The following is a 23,872-nucleotide window of genomic DNA, read 5'->3' as shown; positions in this document are numbered from 1 at the left end:
CTGCCAGCCCTGGAGGCCCGCTGTGGAATCAACCAGGGTCTGAACGTTCCCAGTGATGGAGCTCAGGGAGTGCGCCATCCCTGTGAGGCATTGCGCAACCTCCCGCTGCGATTCTGCTACGCCACCCAGCACGTGGCCAAGGCTCTCAGTGATGGCCTGCTGAGACTGGGCCATGGCCTGCTGAGACTGGACCAGACCCCGGAGCAAGGTGACAATGTCCAGCTGGCTCTGGCACATGTCTGCCTGTGAGAGAGCAGCCCTGTCCTGACCACGGATGGCGTGTGCACATCATGCCCCACGCCTTGCAGAACGTGACCCATGGCCGAAACCGTTTTCCCCATTGCCTCCACCGCGGACGCCACCCGTGCAGTGTCGGCCTGGGTGGCAGCCATGACCGGCACCAGTCCCTGCTCCTGGATGCGGATGGACTCCTCCAGATGCTAGAAGACAGCCATCATCCCGTTGTCCACTCCCAGGGTTTCCAAAAACATCAGGTCTGTGGGTGGGTCTAGTAAGTCCAGGGACCCGGGAACTGTCTGGGCGGCAGCTGTGTGCTGGGCCTGGGCTGCCCTCTGACCGTCCAGACCCTCAGCTATTCCTACCTCCATCTGCTGTACCGGACCGGCTGTGTGGTGCGCACCAGTAAGTGAGCCCGAAGCCTCATCACTTGTGTGCCCAACCGAGGTGAGTGTATCTGCAATGGTGGACATTGTGGGTGACAGCAGTGTCATAATATACACATCAGTATATAATGGTGCAGACACACACTGACTGACACACTGCAAGACCAATCCACACACAACACAGCAGCCAATCACCAGTTAGGGCACGCTCACTATAAAGCCAGAGGACACTAGCTTTCCCGTTCATTGCGGATGCAGCCTCTGAGACAGACAGTGCTCACAGCTTGTAGCACAGATCTTTACCATGTGCTAACAGTTTAGACTGGTCAGGATAGGCATAGGTCTTCAGTTAATCTAGCATAGTGTCGACCCAAAGTGAAAGTATGTTCAACAGTTCCTAGCTTAATATAATAGAGTTGTACTATTACAAGTGTTGGTAGCCTGTCTGTCACTGCTAAGGTAAACGCAATGTCCACAGATCCAGAGTACCCAACACATCATGGTACCAGTACGTGATGTTAGAGTTTAATAGACCTATCTTCAAGTGACCTGCCTTCGACCAGCAATCAGCCGTCCTGCAAAATGGACAGCGTCCGCCCCTCACCGCCGCTCTGCATCACCGGCTACCTCGGTGCCAACTGGAAAATCTTTAAACAACGATTTCAGCTTTACCTCGAAGCCACAGACCTGGAAGCTGCTTCAGATGCCAGGAAGATCGCTCTCTTCCTCTCCACGGTCGGGGACCACGCCATTCATATCTTCAACTCTCTCACTTTTGCTGAAGGTGAAGACAAATCAAAATTCAAGACGGTCCTCTTCAAATTTGTCAGTCACTGTGACATCGAGGTAAATGAAAGGTTTGAGCACTATGTCTTCCAACAGCATTTGCAGGGTAAGGATGAACCTTTTCCAATCCTTTCTCACCCACCATCCTTGCGCAGTCCTGTAATTACGGGTCCACCTCCGACTCCATGATACGCGACCAGATCGTTTTCGGTGTTCAGTCGGACCCCCTACGCCAGCAGCTCCTCAAGGTTAAACAACTCTCCCTTGCGATTGCCATCGAGACCTGCGTTCTGCAGGAACACGCCACTAACCGATACTCGCACATTCAAGCGGCTGAAACGGCGCGGCAAGATCCCCACGAGGCAGAACGGGTCCAAGCAATCAAGCAACTCCAGGGCCTCAGCCTGGATGAGGGCGGCCATTTCACGCGCTTTTCACGGCCTCCCGCGCATGCGCGCACTGAATGAGGGGACAGTGACCCCAAAAATCGCACTGCACGGGCGCGCACTACGTCACGACGTGCGGCAATTATGGCTCCATCCACTTAAAGCGGCAATGTCCTGCAAAATCCCGACGCTGCCTACAATGTGGCAAACCTGGCCACTATGCTGCTTTATGCAGGTCTGCTCAACCTACTACCTCTCGTCGCTCCAACCAGCCACACAGGGATGTCCGCGCCATCCAGCCCACGGTCACTGACTCCGATTCTGACCTGATGCCTGACCTTGACACCGAGGACCCTAAAGCTCCATTTTGGGTCGGTATCATTACCAAACACAGGATGCCCCGAAGACAAAAGTCCAGCCTCTCCCGATATTCAGCATTGATCCGGACGACGAGTGGTGTGCCACCCTCATGGTCAACCGATCCCGAATCCGATTCCGCCTGGACACCGGCGCTTCAGCCAACCTCGAAAGCCTCCGTGTCATGCCAACCAACCTACCATCAGCTTGCCAGCTATTGGACTATAATGGTAATGCCATTGCTGCCAGTGGCTTGTGCCAACTTGAAGTGGCGCACCGGTCACTAAAAGCTAACCTGCCATTTGAAATAGTGGGATCCTCCAAAGCCTCCCTGCTTGGTGTGCAAGTATGCAAACTCCTGAACCTTGTCCAAAGGGTTCACTCCCTGTCACCCGCTGACGTGTCTGCATCTCAGGACACTGTTGCTCGTTCTGGGTGAGTGTGCTTTACACTCAATTGGCTCTGTTTTATTCCTAAGCTCTAGAGTCACCAGGTATCTTTATGATACCGCCACGAAGTTCAAGTTCAAGTTCAGATCAATGACTCAATACACCAGTTAGTAAGTTCAAACAAGACACATTTATTATTACACAGTTATTTGCTACTCATGCATATAATACTAAGACTAAACTGTTCCTACCACTACTAGGCCAATACTTATCTGGAATAAGGGAACTGCCAGATCAGGGAACAATGGCCTCTTGTTTTGTCCTGGATCCGCAGGCTTCCAGTAGGTGTGGACTAAAGGGGTCAGGAGTGTCTACTCTCGCAGCGTGCTTTATATGACACATACTTGTCGGTGTAGCAATTGGCCAGGCCTCTCCTTCTCACGTTCACGGTCCTGGAGAGCTGCTACAAAGGTGTTCTGCTGGGAGGGCCGGCTAAGAGAGCGAGCTGGGGTCGGGGTCTCTGTCTTATACTGTTTTGGGTTTCGCGCCCATCTGGGCTGACTCTCTATAAACTTGCAATCGATTGGGTCTCTTCCCAATCGATTGATTTGAATTTCCCCAACAACGGGGCTGTTCCTCGATCACTGGGCGGTTCTTGGGGCTGTTTGTATCTTATTGTCCGGGACTCCTGCTGGCGCCGAAGAGTCTAGCTTGGCCTTTGTTATTCTTAATTGTGTCCATTGTGCCCGGGAATCACCGGGAATCACTCAATTAATATGCGCAGCTTGTTAGTTTCTATGCTGTCTGGTTTCTTCACAGACAGAATCCACAGAGAGGTTCTACAACCTGCTTGCCTCTCTGACATTGTCCAATTTTTCCCTGCATGCAACTCAATGTTCTATTTTATGTCAGGAAGTGGCCAGCTTCGGTGGCTCCAACACTGACTTTAGGACGCAGCTGGACGCCATCATTAACCGATATCACAGTGTTTTCGAGGGCATGGGCACACTCCCGTACACCTACAAGATCTTGTTGAAACCAAATGCCATGCCTGTGGTGCACGCACCTCGCAGGGTCCCAGCACCCCTCAAGGACCGCCTCAAGCAACAGCTGCAGGACCTCCAGGACCAAGGAGTAATTTGAAAAGTTACAGAACCGACTGACTGGGTCAGCTCCATGGTATGCGTGAAAAAGCCTTCCGGCGAATTGCGTATATGTATTGATCCCAAGAACTTTAACCGCAAAATTATGAGAGAGCACTATCCCATTCCAAAGCGCGAAGAACTCACCTGTGAGCAGGGTAGCATGGTGGTTAGCATAAATGCTTCACAGCTCCAGGGTCCCAGGTTCGATTCCCGGCTGGGTCACTGTCTGTGTGGAGTCTGCACGTCCTCCCCCTGTGTGCGTGGGTTTCCTCCGGGTGCTCCAGTTTCCTCCCACAGTCCAAAGATGTGCGGGTTAGGTGGATTGGCCATGCTAAATTGCCCGTAGTGCCCTAATAAAAAAGTAAGGTTAAGGGGGGGTTGTTGGGTTACGGGTATAGGGTGGATATGTGGGTTTGAGTAGGGTGATCATGGCTCGGCACAACATTGAGGGCTGAAGGGCCTGTTCTGTGCTGTACTGTTCTATGTTCTATGTTCTAGATGGCTCTCGCCAAGTTCTTTACCAAGCTAGACGCATCTAAGGGGTTCTGGCAGATCCAACTCGACGCATCCAGCAGGAAGCTCTGCACTTTTAACACCCACTTTGGCCGGTATTATATAAAACATAGAACAGTACAGCACAGAACAGGCCCTTCGGCCCTCGATGTTGTGCCGAGCAATGATCACCCTACTCAAGCCTAACGTATCCACCCTATACCAGTAACCCCCCCCCCCCCCCCCCCCCCCCCCCCCCCCCCCCATTAACCTTACTTTGACACTAAGGGCAATTTAGCATGGCCAATCCACCTAACCCGCACATCTTTGGACTGTGGGAGGAAACCGGAGCACCCGGAGGAAACCCACGCACACACGGGGAGGACGTGCAGACTTCGCACAGACAGTGACCCAAGCCGGAATCGAACCTGGGACCCTGGAGCTGTGAAGCATTTATGCTAACCACCATGCTACCGTGCTGCCCCGTATTGTGACAACAGATGCCGTTTGGCATCATCTCTGCATCGGAAGTGTTCCACAGGATTATGGAACAGATGATGGAAGGTATTGAAGGGGTTCGCGTCTATGTGAACGACATAATCATCTGGTCCACCACCCCGCAGGAGCACATTGATCGCCTCCAACGCGTCTTCTGATGGATCCATGAGCACCGCCTCCGCCTCAACAGGGCCAAATGCTCCTTTGGTCAAACAGAAATTAAGTTCCTCGGAGACCACATCTCACAGTTTGGCGTGCAGCCGGGTGCTGACAAGGTAGCTGCCATTAAGGCTATGAAGGTACCGGAGGACAAGAAGCCGGTCCTCCGCTTCCTGGGCATGGTCAACTTTCTAGGGAAATTCATCCCTAACCTCGCCTCTCACACCACAGCTCTCAGGAACCTGGTCAAGAAGACGACAGAGTTCCAACGGCTCCCTGCCCACGAACACGAATGGCGGGAACTCAGGGCAAAGCTGACCACGGCATTTTTTGACCCGGCCAAAGAAACTAAAATTTCTATGGATGCCTGTCAATCCGGCATTGGAGCAGTGCTCCTTCAGCGTGATGATGCGTGATGTTCCCGTTGCATACGCATCACGTGCGATGACGCCCACCGAACAGCGCTATGCACAAATTGAAAAAGAGTGCCTGGGCCTTCTTACCGGAGTCCCAAAGTTCACAGTCGAAACAGACCACAGACCGCTTCATTCAAAAAGACCTTAACGACATGACGCCTCACCTGCAGCGCATTCTCCTCAAGCTCAGGCGTTATGACTTCGAGCTCGTATCCACCCCGGGCAAGGAGCTCAACGTCGCTGATGCCCTCTCCCGGTCTGTCACCACACCATGTGACCCAGAAGGATTTGTTTGCCAGGTTGATGCCTATGTGGCATTCGCTGCCTCCAATCTGCCCGCCACGGATGAACGCCTCGTCCAAATTCGTCGAGAGACGGCCGACGACCCCCTGCTCCAGCGTGTCATGCGCCACCTAACAGACGGGTGGCTCAAGGGCCAATGCCCTCAATTCTATAATGTCAGAGATGATTTGGCTGTAGTAGACGGGATTCTTCTCAAGCTGGACCGTATTGTCATCCTGCATAGCATGCGCCAGCTTGTCGTCGAGCAGCTCCATGAGGGACACCTGGGAGTGGAGAAGTGCCGCCGACGGGCCGGTGAGGCAGTGTAATGGTCTGGGATTAACGAGGACATAGCTAATGCCATGCTCAACTGCCCAACATGTCAGCGATTCCAGCCTGCGAAACCACGGGAAACCTTACAACCCCATGAGCTGGTCACGTCGCCCTGGACCAAGGTGGGCATCGACCTGTTCCATGCGCTTGGCCAGGACTATGTCCCCATTGTGGACTACTTCTCGAATTACCCGGAGGTGGTAAGGTTGCACGACCTCACCTCAGCTGCAGTCAGTCGTGCATGTAAGGAAACCTTTGCTCGACACGGCATCCCGCTCACGGTCATGTCCGACAATGGCCCCTGTTTCGCCAGTCAGAAGTGGTCCAACTTTGCCAGGCGGTACAATTTTGCACATGTCACGTCCAGTCCCCTTTGCCCCCAATCCAATGGTAAAGTAGAGAAGAGAGTTCACATCGTCAAACGGCTCCTGTGCCAGGCGGCCGATGGTGGTTCTGATTTTTACCTTGCCTTGCTGGCCTACCGCTCCACCCCCTTGTCCACCGGTCTGTTACCATCTCAACTACTCATGAATCGCTTGCTGCAGACGACGGTGCCGTCCATCCATGTCCCGGACCTGGACTATGTTCCGGTCCTTCGCTGGATGCAGCTGACTCGGGGCCCAGCACAAATCGACCTACGACTCCCGTGCCACTGATCTCCCTGCTCTGGCTCCCGATTGCAACGTCTGTGTCCAGCTTCCAAATGATGGCTGGTCCACCACCGCTGTGGTGCTCAGACAAGTTCATTCCCGGTTCGTCTACCGGACGGCTCTCTTCTGCGCCGAAATAGGCGTGCACTGTGACTCATTCCGTGCTCGCCACGGTCCTGCCTCGCCATCACGATGACCCCTTCATGGACTTTGCAGAGTTCCCTGTCGCTCTGCCATCCTGACGCAGTCCAGCCCGTTCCAGAACAGGTGGTTCTTGACCCATCCTTGAGGCCGTCAACCAGAATTTGTCGCCCACCTCAGAGACTAAATTTATGAACTTTCTGAATTCATGCACTCTCTGAATTGTTTTGTTGCTTTGTTTAATCAACTCACTGGTTTGTACATAATGTTGCTCTAGTTACTCTTTTGTTGCATACTGTCCATCTGCACTAGACACCTTCCGATGTAAATAGCTTAGTGTTTATGTACATAGTCTTGTAAATATGCTTCCACATACCACACATAGTTAGGAACATTCTCATCACACAACGGGGCCCAGCGGGTTTTTCAGGGCGTCTTGCGGCGCAGGCCTGGGGTGATTCCGAGTCCGTGGGGGAGAGGGAGGCTGAATTCCACGCTGCCCAGGCAGCCGGCGCGCGGTCGGGGGCGTATGAGTGGGCGTTTCTGTTCGCAACATCTCGAGAGTTCGTGAGGGCCCGTGTCTCCGTGAGGCTCAAGGTTTCCCTTTCTAATAGTCTCTGGCGGATCTGTGGGGACTGCAAGCCCACAACAAAAGCGTCTCGGATGAGGAGTTCAGTGTGCTCATTAGCCGACACTTGCGGGCAGCCGCAGTTCCTCCCCAGTACAAGGAGGGCACGGTAAAAATCGTCCAACGACTCACCAGGGATCTGCTGCCTCGTAGCCAGTAAGTGCCGAGCGTAAACTTGATTTACCGGCCGGATGAAGTGTCCTTTGAGCAGTTCCGTGGCTGCTTCGTAGTCGGTCGTGTCCTCGATGAGCGTGTAGATAAAGCGAGGGAAACGCAGCGGTCTGCAGGTTAGACTGAAGCAACGCGGTTTCAAGACCCCTCTCCCCAGCATACTCCTGGCAAACGTCCAAGCGATTGAAAACAAGCTGGATGAACTTAACGCCAGACTTACCTCTCAGAGGGAAGTAAGAGACTGCTGTGTGCTCTGTTTCACAGAGACATGGCTCACCCCCGCCTCACCAGACTGTGACATACAAACCTGAAGGGTTCTCTATTCACCGGGCGGACCACACGGCATCTTCAGGCAAAGCGAAGGGTGGAGGGGTTTGCCTCCTCATCAACTCCTCCTGGTGCTTGGATGTGGTGACCCTGGCGACCTACTGCTCCCCAGACCTGGAATACGTGACCATAAAGTGCCGCCCATACTATCTTCCATGTGAGTTCACTTCAGCCATTATCACAGCAGTCTACATCCCACCCCAGGCAGAAGTGAGGAAGACGCTGGATGAACTGTACACAGTCATAAACATCTATGAAACAGAACACCCGGAGGCCTTGTTCATTGTGGCCAGAGACTTCAACAAAGCCAACCTCAAAAGTGTACTGCCAAAATTCCACCAGCACATCTCCTGTCCCACCAGGGGCGACAACACTCTTGCCCGCTGCTACTCAAAAATCAAGGGCGCCTACCGTTCCATCCCCCGACCGCACTTTGGGAAATCAGACCATAAGACTGTGCTCCTTCACCCGGCTTACAAGCAGAAACTCAAGCGGGAGAATCCAGCTAAGAAGGTTGTGCAGTGCTGGTCCGAGGAGACAGAAGAGCTCTTACGTGACTGCTTAGAGACAGTGGACTGGTCCATATTTAAGAACTCAGCGGCTAACTTAAATGAGTATGCCACCACCGTCACAGACTTCATCAGCAAATGTGTGGACGACTGCGTGCCAAAGAAAGCAGTACGTACGTTCCCCAACCGGAAACCATGGCTCAACCGCGAGATTGACTCCCTACTGAAGGACAGATCTCAGGCGTTCAAGGCAGATGACCTGTCCTATACAAGAAATCCAGGTACGACCTCCGCAAAGCCATCCGAGATGCCAAGAGAGAATATCAAACTAAGCTAGAGTCACAGACAGACTCTCGGCGGTTGTGGCAAGGACTAAACAACATAACGGGCTACAAAGCAAAGCCGAGCAGTATCTCTGGCAGCAGTGCACCCCTCCCCGATGAATTTAATGAATTCTATGCTCGGTTTGAGCAAGTAACCAACAATCCGCTGTCGAGTGCTCCAGCAGCCCATAATTCACCCATACCCACCATCACAGTTTCCAAAGTCAGATCGACCTTCCTGAAAGTGAACCCACGGAAGGCGACGGGCCCGGACGGGATTCCTGGTCGTGAGCATACGCATACCAGCTGGCAGAGGTATTCACAGACATCTTTAACCTAACCCTACTCCACTCCAAGGTCCCCACCTGCTTCAAGAAGACCACCATCATACCGGTACCAAAGAAGAACCAGACAACATGCCCCAATGACTACCGCCCGCTGGCCCTGACGTCAGTTGTAATGAAGTGCTTCGAGAGGCTGATCATGAAGCGCATCACCGCCATATTCCCGGAACGCCTTGACCCACTTCAATTTGCATACCGTCGCAACCGGTCCACATCAGACGCCATTTTCCTGGCCCTACACTCACCCCAAGAGCATCTCGAAAACAAGGACTCCTACATCAGACTCCTATTTATTGACTACAGCTCCGCCTTCAACACCATAATCCCAGCCAAGCTCATATCAAAGCTCCAAAACCTAGGACTTGGCTCTCCACTCTGCAACTGGATCCTTGACTTTCTGACCAACAGACCACAATCAGTAACAATGAACACCAACACCTCCTCCACAATAGTCCTCAATACCGGTGCCCCGCAAGGCTGCGTACCTAGCCCCCTACTCTACTCCCTGTACACACACGACTGCGTGGAAAAACTTGGTTCCAACTCCATCTCCAAGTTTGCTGACGATACGACCATAGTGGGCCGGATCTCGAATAATGACGAGTCCGAATACAGGAGGGAGATAGAGAACCTAGTGGAGTGGTGTAACGACAACAATCTCTCCCTCAATGCAGCAAAACTAAAGAGCTGGTCATCGACTTCAGGAAGCAAAGTACTGTACACACCCCTGTCAGCATCAACGGGGACGAGGTGGAGATGGTTAGCAGTTTCAAATTCCTAGGGGTGCACATCACCAAAAATCTGTCCTGGTCCACCCACAATGACGCTATCACCAAGAAATCACAACAGCGCCTATACTTCCTCAGGAAACTAAGGAAATTCGGCATGTGCACATTAACCCTTACCAACTTTTACAGATGCATCATAGAAAGCATCCTATCAGGCTGCATCACAGCTTGGTATGGCAACTGCTCGGCCCAGGACCGCAAGGAACTTCAGAGAGTTGTGAATACCGCCCAGTCCATCACACGAACCTGCCTCCCATCCATGGACTCCATCTACACCTCCCGCTGCCTGGGGAAAGCGGACAGCATAATCAAGGATCCCTCCCACCTGCCTTATTCACTTTTCCAACTTTTTCCATCGGGCAGGAGATTCAGAAGTCTGAGAACACGCACGAACAGACTCAAAAACAGCTTCTTCCCCACTGTCACCAGACTCCTAAATGACCCTCTTATTGACTGACCTCATTAACACTACACCCTGTATGCTTCAACCAATGCCAATGCTTATGTAGTTACATTGTATATCTTGTGTTGCCCTATAATGTATTCTCATGTATTCTCATGTATTTTCTTGTATTTTCTTGAATTTTGTTTAATTCCCTTTTCTTCCATGTACTGAATGATCTGTTGAGCTGCTTGCAGAAAAATACTTTTCACTGTACCTCGGTACACGTGACAATAAACAAATCCAATCCAATCCAATCCAGATGGCGGTGCCGACGCACGAGTGGAGGATGTGTAGCTTCTGCTCCCTCGTTGGTACGCTTTCCGCCGTACTGAGGTAGCTGTTAAAACAAGCCAGCCAGTGCTTGAACGTGGCTGCTGCATTCGCTGCGTGGGAGCTGAGTCGTAGACACTCAGGCTTGATGCGGAGCTCCATCCTTTAAAAACTTGTAGATTAAATTGATGCGCGAGTAATGAACACAGAAACGAAGGAGTAGTCCGAATTGAAGGCTTTAATCAACAAGATGTTTCCCCAGCAACTCGAGTACAGAGAGAAGGATGGCTGCTGGGAACACGGGTTCTTATACCCCGCCTCCTTGGGCGGAGCAACCTTACGTCTCGACCAATGAAAAGGCAAACACTTGGCCCAATGAGCAGCGAGCCTTCTCCGCCAATAGTAGCTTTCATTCCCAGGTACCGTAGTACCTCTAGTCATACTACCACAGTGACGGAGACTTGTGTTGCCTGAACACTGTAGTGACGGAGCCGTGTGTTGCCTGAACACTGGCGTGAAGTAGCCCTGTGTTTCCTGAACACTGTAGTGACGGAGCCGCGTGTTTCCTGAACACTGTAGTGATGGAGCCGCGTGTTTCCTGAACACTGTAGTGACGGAGCCGTGTGTTGCCTGAACACTGTAGTGATGGAGCCGCGTGTTTCCTGAACACTGTAGTGACGGAGCCGCGTGTTTCCTGAACACTGTAGTGATGGAGCCGCATGTTTCCTGAACACTGTAGTGACGGAGCCATGTGTTGCCTGAACACTGTAGTGACGGAGCCGTGTGTTGCCTGCACACTGTAGTGATGAAGCTGTGTGTTCCTGGAGACTGTAGTGACAGAGCCGTGTGTTTCCTGAACACTGTAGTGACAGAGTTGTGTGTTTCCTGAACACTGTCATGAAGTAGCCGCGTGTTCCCTGAATACTGCAGTGACGGAGCCGTGTGTTTTATGAATACTGTCGTGACAGAGCTGTGTGTTTCCTGAACTCGCTATTGAGAAACCCGTGCGATTCCTGAATACTGTGTTGACGGAGCCGTGTGTGTCCTGAACACTGTAGTGAAAGAGCCGTGTGTGTCCTGAACACTGTAGTGATGGAGCAGTGTGTGTCCTGAACACTGTAGTGATGGAGCCGCGTGTTTCTTGAACACTGCAGTGAATGAACCGCGTGTTTCCTGAATACTGTAGTGATGCAGCCGTGTGTTTCCTGAACACTGCAGAGATGGAGCCGTGTGTTTCCTGAACACTGTGTTGTCGGAGCAGTGTGTTTCCTGAACACTGTAGTGACACAGCCATCTGTTTCCTGAACAATGTAGTGACGGAGCAGCATGTTTCCTGAACAATGTAGTGACAGAGCCGTGTGTTTCCAGAACACTGTCGTGAAGTGGCCGCGTGTTTCCTGAATACTGTGCTGACGGAGCCGTATGATCCCTGAACACAGTAGTGACGGAGCCGTGTGTTTCCTGAACAGTGTCGTGATGGAGCCGTGTGTTTCCTGAACAGTGTCGTGATGGAGCCGTGTGTTTCCTGAACACTGTACTGAAAAGCCGTGTGTTTCCAGAACACTGTAGTGGAGTGGCGTACAAGATGATGAATTGCTTCGGGACCAGCGCCAATTTAGTGTCGTCGAATCCCGTCGTCAACACTTAGTCTCTGAAACAGAGAATCCCACCCCTCCTGTCTGAAGACAACAGGCACTCTTCTGGGTGGCTAAAGACTGCTTCATTTCATTTTGCCTCTTTTCACAACTCAGACCCAGACAGAGCACACTCCAGGATCTAGCATGGTCACTCCCCCACTCACAGATCCATCCTTCTTTAAATATAGTTTTAAAGATGAAAGGGATTGTTTGCAACATCTCTCTGAACTTAACTGTCTTCAAAATATAAAAATCTTTCATGTTTGCGATTGCCCCCACTCTTGAGTCAAAGCAGGGCAGCACGGTAGCACAGTGGTTAGCACTGTTGCTTCACAGTGCCAGGGACCCGGGTTTGATTCCCAGCTTGGGTCACTGCGGAGTCTACACGTTCTCCCCGTGTCTGCGTGGGTTTCCTCCGGGAGCTCTGGTTTCCTACCAGTCCAAAGATGTATACGTTAGGTGAATTCGCTGTGCTAAATTGCCCTTTGTATCCAAAAAGGTTAGGTGGGGATAGGGTGGAGATGTGGGCTTGGGTAGGGTCCTCTTCCCAAGGGCCGGTGCAGACTTGAAGGGCTGAATGGCCTCCTTCAGCACTGTAAATTCTATGAAAACTTAATAACCTTTTTCAAGTTTACTTCTGATGTTTTAGTTCCCTTTTAAAGGGCAGAACTGAAATATAAACCTTTAACTATCACCTGTGCAGATTTCAACCCATGTTGCATTTGCCTGTAGAACATACAACTTGGCCATAACCATTTGAAGTGTTTGCCTTTACACTTTTTTTGTGGAATTGAGAGCAACGATTGATAAAATTCACTTGCCTGCCCTCTCACACTCTCACACCAATTGTACACACGAACTCGATATCCTCAAAAATATTAAAATCATAACATTTTCTTCACACATTCCCAAAGCTCACACTATCTGCAGACTTTCAAATTATGCCCGAGTCCAGGTCATTAATATTCATCTCAGAAAACCTTGATGTGGATACTAACCTGATTATAACCCCTCCCTATAACCATTATTCTCTGCTTTCAGATTCTTAGCCAAATTTAGAAATTTTTTTTTTTTAGAACAGTACAGCACAGAACAGGCCCTTCGGCCCTCAATGTTGTGCCGAGCCATGATCACCCTACTCAAACCCACGTATCTACCCTATACCCGTAACCCAACAACCCCCCCCTTAACCTTACTTCTATTAGGACACTACGGGCAATTCAGCATGGCCAATCCACCTAACCCGCACATCTTTGGACTGTGGGAGGAAACCGGAGCACCCGGAGGAAACCCACGCACACAGGGGGAGGACGTGCAGACTCCACACAGACAGTGACCCAGCCGGGAATCGAACCTGGGACCCTGGAGCTGTGAAGCATTTATGCTAACCACCATGCTACCCTGCTGCCCCCACGTTGTCACTTTCCCTTCTGTTTTCATTTTTCTGCAATTTTATTCTGTGGTACTTTATTGAAAGCCTTTTTGAAAATCCATATCCAAAACATCTACCAACTGCTGTCAAAAATCCTCTTACGTCTTCAAAGATCTGAATGACATTCATCAAAATATTTGTCTTTATTAAGTCTGCTGACTATTTGATTTATCTCTTACAGCTGATTCCCTGAGAACATGACAGTAACTGTTGCCAAGCTTTGAAGTCATGAGCAATTTAATTCTAATCTGTATCCTGTAATCAAAATTTAGAACTGATTTAAATGAGAGGTTGATCACTGATATTATTCCCCTGAATATAACTTATGCCAAGAATGTTTCAATTGAATGAGTCAATCTGTTGATAAGCAAAGCAAGTGGGGTGAAGACATTCATCAAATTGACCTCCTGTCCCCAATGCAGAAGATTTCCTCATTTCGAGGATTCCCCCCAAAATGGGAAATCAGGAATTTCCAAATCAAGCAGATAAACATGTTTTTTTTTAAATAAGCAAAGTGCATTGGATGCTTGAACTAAAAGCAGAAACTTCTGGGACCCTCAGCTGGTCAGGTAGCTCTGTGAATAGAAAAACAAAGAGAATGGGCAGATTCTCTGGGCCGCCAGTCGCATGTTTCTCAGTCGCGCACTGTTCGCTGACCACCGATTGTCAATAGGACTTCCCATTGTAACCACCCATGGGAAAATTGAATCGCAATAGCCAGAGAATTCCGGTCAATATTTAATGTCTATGATCTTTCATCAGGAAGTTTATCTCTAACAATACTGAATAACTTTGTACTTTCTCATCCCTAGCTATCCTGTTAGAGAGTCCAACCCAACCAGCCTCCTCACTGTAAGTACAAGCCAGTCTCTGCTCCCTCACTACACATTTTACAGATCTGGAAAGTGATTTGGGAAACTCACTGGAGCTGGGAGTTATATTAGATGTATCACTAAGGGCGTGACTTAGTCTGGGTCTGGGTCATGAAGGGTCATTAAGGAAACAAATTAGGTGTCAGCCATGGGTTAGTAGCCACTAATCAAATCTGAATCAAAAGGCTGTGAGCCTCACTCCAAGTACAAAATATTAACTGAAAGTGTGAAGGCTGCGCTGAGGGAGGGGCTGCAGAAATTAATGCAACAGGGAGGATGGATATTAGTTCTGATGATATGGAATCTGTACAGGTAGAACTGGGAAGCACCAAGGGACAAAGTACGTTAAATAGTGTGCAGACAGATGCATAACAAGGTCAACTGCACAGGTTCAATTCCCGTTCCGGCTGAGGTTACACATGAAGGTCCTCCCTTCTCAATCTTGCCCCTCTCCTGAGGCTGGTGATCCTCACGTTAAATTGTCACTAGTCAGCTCTCCCCGACAAAGGGGAAAAGCATTGTCATTCTTGACAATGGCGAATTTACTACTTTATAGATCCCCAAACTGTGGTCATGGCACTAAACAGAAAATTGCAGAGGCATGCGATAAAGGATCATCTGTAATTATGTTTAATCTGCGTATAGATGGGGCAAATCAAATTGGTAACAATACTTTAAATGAGGAACTCCAAGTGAAAACAGGATGATTTTCTGGACCAATACTTTGAGAAACCATCTCGAAAATAGGCCATCCTAGACTAGGTACTGTGTTAAGAGAACGGAATAATTGATGATCTAGTTGTGTGTGGCCCCTTGGGCGATCATAATATGACAGAATTCTTCATCAAGGTGGAGTGAGTTAGTTGATTCTGAGACTAGGGTCCTGAATCTAAATAAAGGACACAACGATGGTAGGAGACATGAGTTTGCTAAGATGGATTGGGGACCTCAGACCATAAGACATACGAGCAGAATTCGGCCACTTGGCCCATCGCGTCTGCTCTGCATTCAATCATGGCTGATATTTTCTCATCCCCATTCTCCTGGCTTCTCCCCATAACCCCTGACCCCTTATTAATCAAGAACCTATCTATCTCTGTCTTAAAGACACTCAGTGAATTGGCCTCCACAGCCTTCAGATTCGCCACCCTCTGGCTGAAGAAATTCCTCCTCATCTCTGTTTTAAAGAATCGTCTCTTTAATCTGAGATGGTGTCCTCTGGTTCTAGTTTTTCCTACAAGTGGAAACATCCTTTCCACGTCCACTCTATCCAGGCCTCGCAGTATCTTGTACGTTTCAATAAGATCCCCTCTCATCCTTCCAAACTCCAACAAGTATAGACGCAGAGTCCTCAAAAGTTCCTTATACGACAAGCTCTTCATTCCAGGGATCATTCTTGTGAACCATCTCTGGACCCTTTCCAAGGCCAGTACATCCTTCCTTAGATATGGAGCCCAAAACTGTTCACAATACTCCATATGGGGTCTGACAAGAGACTTATACAGCCTCAGAAGTACATCCATGGTCTTGTATTTTAGCCCTCTTGACATGAATGCTAACATTGCATTTGCCTTCTTAACTGCTGACTGAACCTGCACATTAACCTTAAGGGGATCGCGAACAAGGACTCCAAGTCCCTTTGCGCTTCTGCTTACCGAAGCATTTCCCCATTTAGAAAATAGTCTATGCCTAGATTCCTCCTCCCAAAGTGCATAACCTCACACTTTTCCACATTGTATTTCATTTGCCACTTCACTGCCCACTCTCCTAGCTTGTCCAAATCCTTCTGCAGCCCCCTTACTTCCTCAATACTACCTGTCCCTATACAGATCTTGGTATCATCTGCAAATTTAGCAACAGTGCCTTCAGTTCCTTCTTCCAGATTATTAATGTATATTGTAAAAAGTTGTGGTCCCAGCACAGATCCCTGAGGCACACCACTGGTGACCGGCTGCCATCCTCAAAAAAAGGCCCCTTTATCCCCACTCTTTGCCTTCTGCCAGTCAGCCAATCCTCTATCTTGCCCTGAACACCATGAGCTCTTAACTTATTTAACAGTCTCCTATGCGGCACCTTGTCAAAGGCCATCTGGAAATCTAAATAAATCACGTCCACTGGTTCTCCTTTGTCTAACTTGCTTGTTACCTCCTCGTTACTTAAACAGATAACAATGGATAGGTAATGGCAAATATTTAAGGAACAAAAAAGAACAAAGAAAATTACAGCACAGGAACAGGCCCTTCGGCCCTCCCAGCCTATGCCGATCCAGATCCTTTATCTAAACCTGTCGCCTATTTTCCAAGGATCTACTTCCCTCTGTTCCCCGCCCGTTCGCATATCTGTCTAGATGCATCTTAAATGATGCTATCGTGCCCGCCTCTACCACCTACACTGGCAAAGCGTTCCAGGCACCCACCACCCTCTGTGTAAAAAACTTCCTACACACATCTCCCTTAAACTTTCCCCCTCTCACCTTGAAATCGTGACCCCTTGTAATTGACACCCCCACTCTTGGAAAAAGCTTGTTGCTATCCACCCTGTCCGTACCTCTCATAATGTTGCAGACCTCAATCAGGTCCCCCCTCAACCTCCGTCTTTCCAACGAAAACAATCCTAATCTACTCAACCTTTCTTCACAGCTAACACCCTCCATACCAGGCAACATCCTGGTGAACCTCCTCTGCACCTTCTCTAAAGCATCCACATCCTTCTGGTAATGTGGCGACCAGAACTGCACGCAGTATTCCAAATATGGCCTAACCAAAGTCATATACAACTGTAACATGATCTGCCGACTCTTGTACTCAATACCCCGTCCAATGAAGGCAAGTATGCTGTATGCCTTCTTGACCACTCTATCAACCTGCGTTGCCACCTTCAGGGTACAACGAACCTGAACTCCCAGATCTCTATGTACATCAATTTTCCCCAGGACTCTTCCATTAACCGTATAGTCGCTCTTGAATTAGATCTTCCAAAATGCACCACCTCGCATTTGCCTGGATTGAACTCCATCTGCCATTTCTCTGCCCAACTCTCCAATCTATCTATATTTTGCTGTATTCTCTGACAGTCCTCCTCGCTATCTGCAACTCCAGCAATCTTAGTGTCATCTGCAAACTTGCTAATCAGACCACCTATACCTTCCTCTGTATCATTTATGAATATCACATACAACAGTGGTCCGAGCATAGATCCCTGTGAAAGACCACTAGTCACCTTTCTCCATTTTGAGACACTCCCTTCCACCACTACTCTCTGTCTCCTGTTGCCCAGCCAGTTCTTTATCCATCTAGCTAGTACACCCTGAACCCCATACAACTTCACTTTTTCTATCAACCTGCCATGGGAAATGCATGGGGGAACTCTAACAATTGTTCATTCCTGTCTGGCTCAAAAATAAAACGGAAAAGGTGGCCAAACCATGGCTTACAAGGGAAGTTTAGAATAGTATTAGATTCAAGGAAGAGGCATCGGCCAGAAAGTAGTCATGAGGATAGAGCAAAGTGTAAAAATCAGCAGAGGACAAAGGGATTGATTAAGATGGAGAAAATAGACTACAAGAGTAAGTTTGAGAAGGAACATACAAACTGTCTGTAAAAGCTTCTATGAGTATGTGAAGGGAAAAAGATTGGTGAAGGCAATAATAATAATAACCAAGTTTGAAGTTACTGTGAAAATCCCCTAGTCGCCACATTCCGGCGCTAGTTCGGGTTACTGGTATGTGAAATGAACCCATGCTGCTGGTCTTGTTCTGCATCACAAACCAGCTGTCTCGCCCACTGAGCTAAACTTCAATTAGCCGGAGGGACAGCACCAAGTGAGCACTGCACAGGAAGAGGGACAGAACCGAGAGCGCTGCACAGGAAGAGGAACAGCACGGAGAGAGCGCTGCACAGCGAGAGTGACAGCACCGAGAGAGAGCGCTGCACAGGAAGTGGGACAGCACAGAGAGAGAGCGCTGCACAGTAAGAGGTACAGCACACAGAGAGCACTGCACAGCGACAGGGACAGCACCGACAGAGAGCGCTGCACAGAGAGAGGGACAGCACCGAGAGAGAGCGCTGCACAGCGAAAGGTACAGCACAGAGAGAGAACGCTGCACAGCGAGAGGGACAGCACAGAGAGAGAGCACTGCACAGGGAGAGGTACAGCACCGAGAGAGCGCTGCACAGCGAGAGGGACAGCTCAGAGAGAGAGCGCTGCACAGCGAGAGGTACAGCACCGAGAGAGCGCTGCACAGTGAGAGGGACAGCACAGAGAGAGCGCTGCACAGCAGGAGGTACAGCACAGACAGAGAGCGCTGCACGGCAGGAGGGACAGCACAGAGAGAGAGCGCTGCACAGTAAGAGGTACAGCAGAGAGAGCGCTGCACAGCAAGAGGGACAGCACAGAGAGAGCGCTGCACAGCAAGAGGGACAGCACCGAGAGAGCGCTGCACAGCAAGAGGTACAGCACCGAGAGAGCGCTGCACAGCAAGAGGTACAGCACAGAGAGAGCGCTGCACAGCAAGAGGTTCAGCACCGAGAGAGCGCTGCACAGTAAGAGGTACAGCACAGAGAGAGCTCTGCACAGTAAGAGGTACAGCACAGAGAGAGCGCTGCAGAGCGAGAGGGACATCACCGAGAGAGCGCTGCACCGCAAATGGGACAGCACTGAGAGAGCGCTGCACAGCAGGAGGTACAGCACAGAGAGAGCGCTGCACAGCAGGAGGTACAGCACCGAGAGAGAGCTGCACAGTAAGCGGGACAGCAGAGAGAGAGCGCTGCACAGCACAGCGAGAGGGACAGCATCGAGAGAGAGCGCTGGACAGCAGGAGTGACAGCACAGAGAGAGAGCTGCACAGCAGGAGGAACAGCACCGAGAGAGAGCGCTGCACAGCAGGAGGAACAGCACAGAGAGAGCGCTGCACAGCGAGAGGTACAGCACAGAGAGAGAGCGCTGCACAGCAAGAGGAGCAGCACAGAGAGGGCACTGCACTGCGAGAGGGACAGCACAGAGAGAGCGCTGCACAGCGAGAGGGACAGCACAGAGAGAGCGCTGCACAGCAAGAGGGACATCGCCGAGAGAGAGCGCTGCACAGCGAGAGGGACAGCACCGAGAGAGCGCTGCACAGCAAGAGGTACAGCACCGAGAGAGCGCTGCACAGCAAGAGGTACAGCAGAGAGAGAGCGCTGCACAGCAAGAGGTACAGCACAGAGAGAGCGCTGCACAGCGAGAGGGACAGCACAGAGCTCTGCACAGCGAGAGGGACATAACCGAGAGAGCACTGCACAGTAAGAGGCACAGCACAGAGCTCTGCAGAGCGAGAGGGACATAACCGAGAGAGCGCTGCACAGTAAGAGGCACAGCACAGAGAGAGCGCTGCACAGCGACAGGGACAGCACCGAGAGAGAGCGCTGCACAGCGAAAGGTACAGCACAGAGAGAGAACGCTGCACAGCGAGAGGGACAGCACAGAGAGAGAGCACTGCACAGGGAGAGGTACAGCACCGAGAGAGCGCTGCACAGCGAGAGGGACAGCTCAGAGAGAGAGCGCTGCACAGCGAGAGGTACAGCACCGAGAGAGCGCTGCACAGTGAGAGGGACAGCACAGAGAGAGCGCTGCAAAGCAGGAGGTACAGCACAGACAGAGAGCGCTGCACGGCAGGAGGGACAGCACAGAGAGAGAGCGCTGCACAGTAAGAGGTACAGCAGAGAGAGCGCTGCACAGCAAGAGGGACAGCACAGAGAGAGCACTGCACAGCAAGAGGGACAGCACCAAGAGAGCGCTGCACAGCAAGAGGTACAGCACAGAGAGAGCGCTGCACAGCAAGAGGTTCAGCACCGAGAGAGCGCTGCACAGTAAGAGGTACAGCACAAAGAGAGCTCTGCACAGTAAGAGGTACAGCACAGAGAGAGCGCTGCAGAGCGAGAGGGACATCACCGAGAGAGCGCTGCACCGCAAATGGGACAGCACTGGGAGAGCGCTGCACAGCAGGAGGTACAGCACAGAGAGAGCGCTGCACAGCAGGAGGTACAGCACCGAGAGAGAGCTGCACAGTAAGCGGGACAGCAGAGAGAGAGCGCTGCACAGCACAGCGAGAGGGACAGCATCGAGAGAGAGCGCTGGACAGCAGGAGTGACAGCACAGAGAGAGGGCTGCACAGCAGGAGGAACAGCACCGAGAGAGAGCGCTGCACAGCAAGAGGAACAGCACCGAGAGAGCGCTGCACAGCAGGAGGTACAGCACAGAGAGAGCGCTGCACAGCGAGAGGTACAGCACAGAGAGAGAGCTCTGCACAGCAAGAGGAACAGCACAGAGAGGGCACTGCACTGTGAGAGGGACAGCACAGAGAGAGCGCTGCACAGCGAGAGGGACAGCACAGAGAGAGCGCTGCACAGCAAGAGGGACATCGCCGAGAGAGAGCGCTGCACAGCGAGAGGGACAGCACCGAGAGAGCGCTGCACAGCAAGAGGTACAGCACCGAGAGAGCGCTGCACAGCAAGAGGTACAGCACAGAGAGAGCTCTGCACAGTAAGAGGTTCAGCACCGAGAGAGCGCTGCACAGTAAGAGGTACAGCACAGAGCTCTGCAGAGCGAGAGGGACATAACCGAGAGAGCGCTGCACAGTAAGAGGCACAGCACAGAGAGAGCGCTGCACAGCGACAGGGACAGCACCGACAGAGAGCGCTGCACAGCGAGAGGGACAGCACCGACAGAGAGCGCTGCACAGCGAGAGGGACAGCACCGAGAGAGAGCGCTGCACAGCGAAAGGTACAGCACAGAGAGAGAACGCTGCACAGCGAGAGGGACAGCACAGAGAGAGAGCACTGCACAGGGAGAGGTACAGCACCGAGAGAGCGCTGCACAGCGAGAGGGACAGCTCAGAGAGAGAGCGCTGCACAGCGAGAGGTACAGCACCGAGAGAGCGCTGCACAGTGAGAGGGACAGAACAGAGAGAGCGCTGCACAGCAGGAGGTACAGCACAGACAGAGAGCGCTGCACGGCAGGAGGGACAGCACAGAGAGAGAGCGCTGCACAGTAAGAGGTACAGCAGAGAGAGCGCTGCACAGCAAGAGGGACAGCACAGAGAGAGCACTGCACAGCAAGAGGGACAGCACCGAGAGAGCGCTGCACAGCAAGAGGTACAGCACAGAGAGAGCGCTGCACAGCAAGAGGTTCAGCACCGAGAGAGCGCTGCACAGTAAGAGGTAAAGCACAGAGAGAGCTCTGCAGAGCGAGAGGGACATAACCGAGAGAGCGCTGCACAGTAAGAGGCACAGCACAGAAAGAGCTCTGCACAGTAAGAGGTACAGCACAGAGAGAGATCTGCAGAGCGAGAGGGACATCACCGAGAGAGCGCTGCACCGCAAATGGGACAGCACTGAGAGAGCACTGCACAGCAGGAGGTACAGCACAGAGAGAGCGCTGCACAGCAAGAGGTACAGCACCGAGAGAGCGCTGCACAGCAGGAGGGACAGCACAGAGAGAGCGCTGCACAGCGAGAGCGACAGCATAGAGAGAGCGCTGCACAGCGAGAGGGACAGCACCGAGAGAGAGCGCTGCACAGCAGGAGGTACAGCACAGACAGAGAGCGCTGCACGGCAGGAGGGACAGCACAGAGAGAGAGCGCTGCACAGTAAGAGGTACAGCAGAGAGAGCGCTGCACAGCAAGAGGGACAGCACAGAGAGAGCACTGCACAGCAAGAGGGACAGCACCGAGAGAGCGCTGCACAGCAAGAGGGACAGCACAGAGAGAGCACTGCACAGCGAGAGGTACAGCACCGAGAGAGCGCTGCACAGTGAGAGGGACAGCACAGAGAGAGCGCTGCACAGCAGGAGGTACAGCACAGACAGAGAGCGCTGCACGGCAGGAGGGACAGCACAGAGAGAGAGCGCTGCACAGTAAGAGGTACAGCAGAGAGAGCGCTGCACAGCAAGAGGGACAGCACAGAGAGAGCACTGCACAGCAAGAGGGACAGCACCGAGAGAGCGCTGCACAGCAAGAGGTACAGCACAGAGAGAGCGCTGCACAGCAAGAGGTTCAGCACCGAGAGAGCGCTGCACAGTAAGAGGTACAGCACAGAGAGAGCTCTGCACAGTAAGAGGTACAGCACAGAGAGAGCGCTGCAGAGCGAGAGGGACATCACCGAGAGAGCGCTGCACCGCAAATGGGACAGCACTGGGAGAGCGCTGCACAGCAGGAGGTACAGCACAGAGAGAGCGCTGCACAGCAGGAGGTACAGCACCGAGAGAGAGCTGCACAGTAAGCGGGACAGCAGAGAGAGAGCGCTGTACAGCACAGCGAGAGGGACAGCATCGAGAGAGAGCGCTGGACAGCAGGAGTGACAGCACAGAGAGAGAGCTGCACAGCAGGAGGAACAGCACCGAGAGAGAGCGCTGCACAGCAGGAGGAACAGCACCGAGAGAGAGCGCTGCACAGCAAGAGGAACAGCACCGAGAGAGCGCTGCACAGCAGGAGGTACAGCACAGAGAGAGCGCTGCACAGCGAGAGGTACAGCACAGAGAGAGAGCGCTGCACAGCAAGAGGAACAGCACAGAGAGGGCACTGCACTGCGAGAGGGACAGCACAGAGAGAGAGCGCTGCACAGCAAGAGGGACATCGCCGAGAGAGAGCGCTGCACAGCGAGAGGGACAGCACCGAGAGAGCGCTGCACAGCAAGAGGTACAGCACAGAGAGAGCGCTGCACAGCAAGAGGTACAGCACAGAGAGAGCGCTGCACAGCAAGAGGTTCAGCACCGAGAGAGCGCTGCACAGTAAGAGGTACAGCACAGAGAGAGCTCTGCAGAGCGAGAGGGACATAACCGAGAGAGCGCTGCACAGTAAGAGGCACAGCACAGAGAGAGCTCTGCACAGTAAGAGGTACAGCACAGAGAGAGATCTGCAGAGCGAGAGGGACATCACCGAGAGAGCGCTGCACCGCAAATGGGACAGCACTGAGAGAGCACTGCACAGCAGGAGGTACAGCACAGAGAGAGCGCTGCACAGCAAGAGGTACAGCACCGAGAGAGCGCTGCACAGCAGGAGGGACAGCACAGAGAGAGCGCTGCACAGCGAGAGGGACAGCATAGAGAGAGCGCTGCACAGCGAGAGGGACAGCACCGAGAGAGAGCGCTGCACAGCAGGAGATACAGCACAGAGAGAGCGCTGCACAGCAAGAGGTACAGCACCGAGAGAGCGCTGCACAGCAGGAGGGACAGCACAGAGAGAGCGCTGCACAGCGAGAGGGACAGCATAGAGAGAGCGCTGCACAGCGAGAGGGACAGCACCGAGAGAGCGCTGCACAGCAGGAGGAACAGCACCGAGAGAGCGCTGCACAGCGAGAGGGACAGCACCTAGAGAGCGCTGCACAGCAAAAGGTACAGCACCGAGAGAGCACTGCACAGCAAGAGGTACAGCACAGAGAGAGAGCTGCACAGCAAGAGGTTCAGCACCGAGAGAGAGCGCTGCACAGCAGGAGGAACA

At 52.0% G+C, this 23,872-nt stretch overlaps 1 protein-coding gene across 7 annotated transcripts in view; it reads left to right on the top strand.

Moving 5' to 3' along the window:
* Window positions 1–23,872, top strand: part of tespa1 (thymocyte expressed, positive selection associated 1) — a 146,994-nt gene that overhangs the window by 78,054 nt on the left and 45,068 nt on the right. For all 7 annotated transcript variants that reach the window (XM_038779635.1, XM_038779631.1, XM_038779633.1 and 4 more), the window contains one exon: window positions 14,344–14,383. In XM_038779635.1, the coding sequence (XP_038635563.1) occupies window positions 14,344–14,383 (40 nt within the window). The remainder of the gene's footprint in view (window positions 1–14,343; window positions 14,384–23,872) is intronic.

Source organism: Scyliorhinus canicula, chromosome 19 (assembly GCF_902713615.1).
Source record: "Scyliorhinus canicula chromosome 19, sScyCan1.1, whole genome shotgun sequence".
NCBI lineage: Eukaryota > Metazoa > Chordata > Chondrichthyes > Carcharhiniformes > Scyliorhinidae > Scyliorhinus > Scyliorhinus canicula.
Note: the sequence above shows the minus strand (reverse complement) of the source record. Positions and strands in the feature narration are given on the sequence as shown.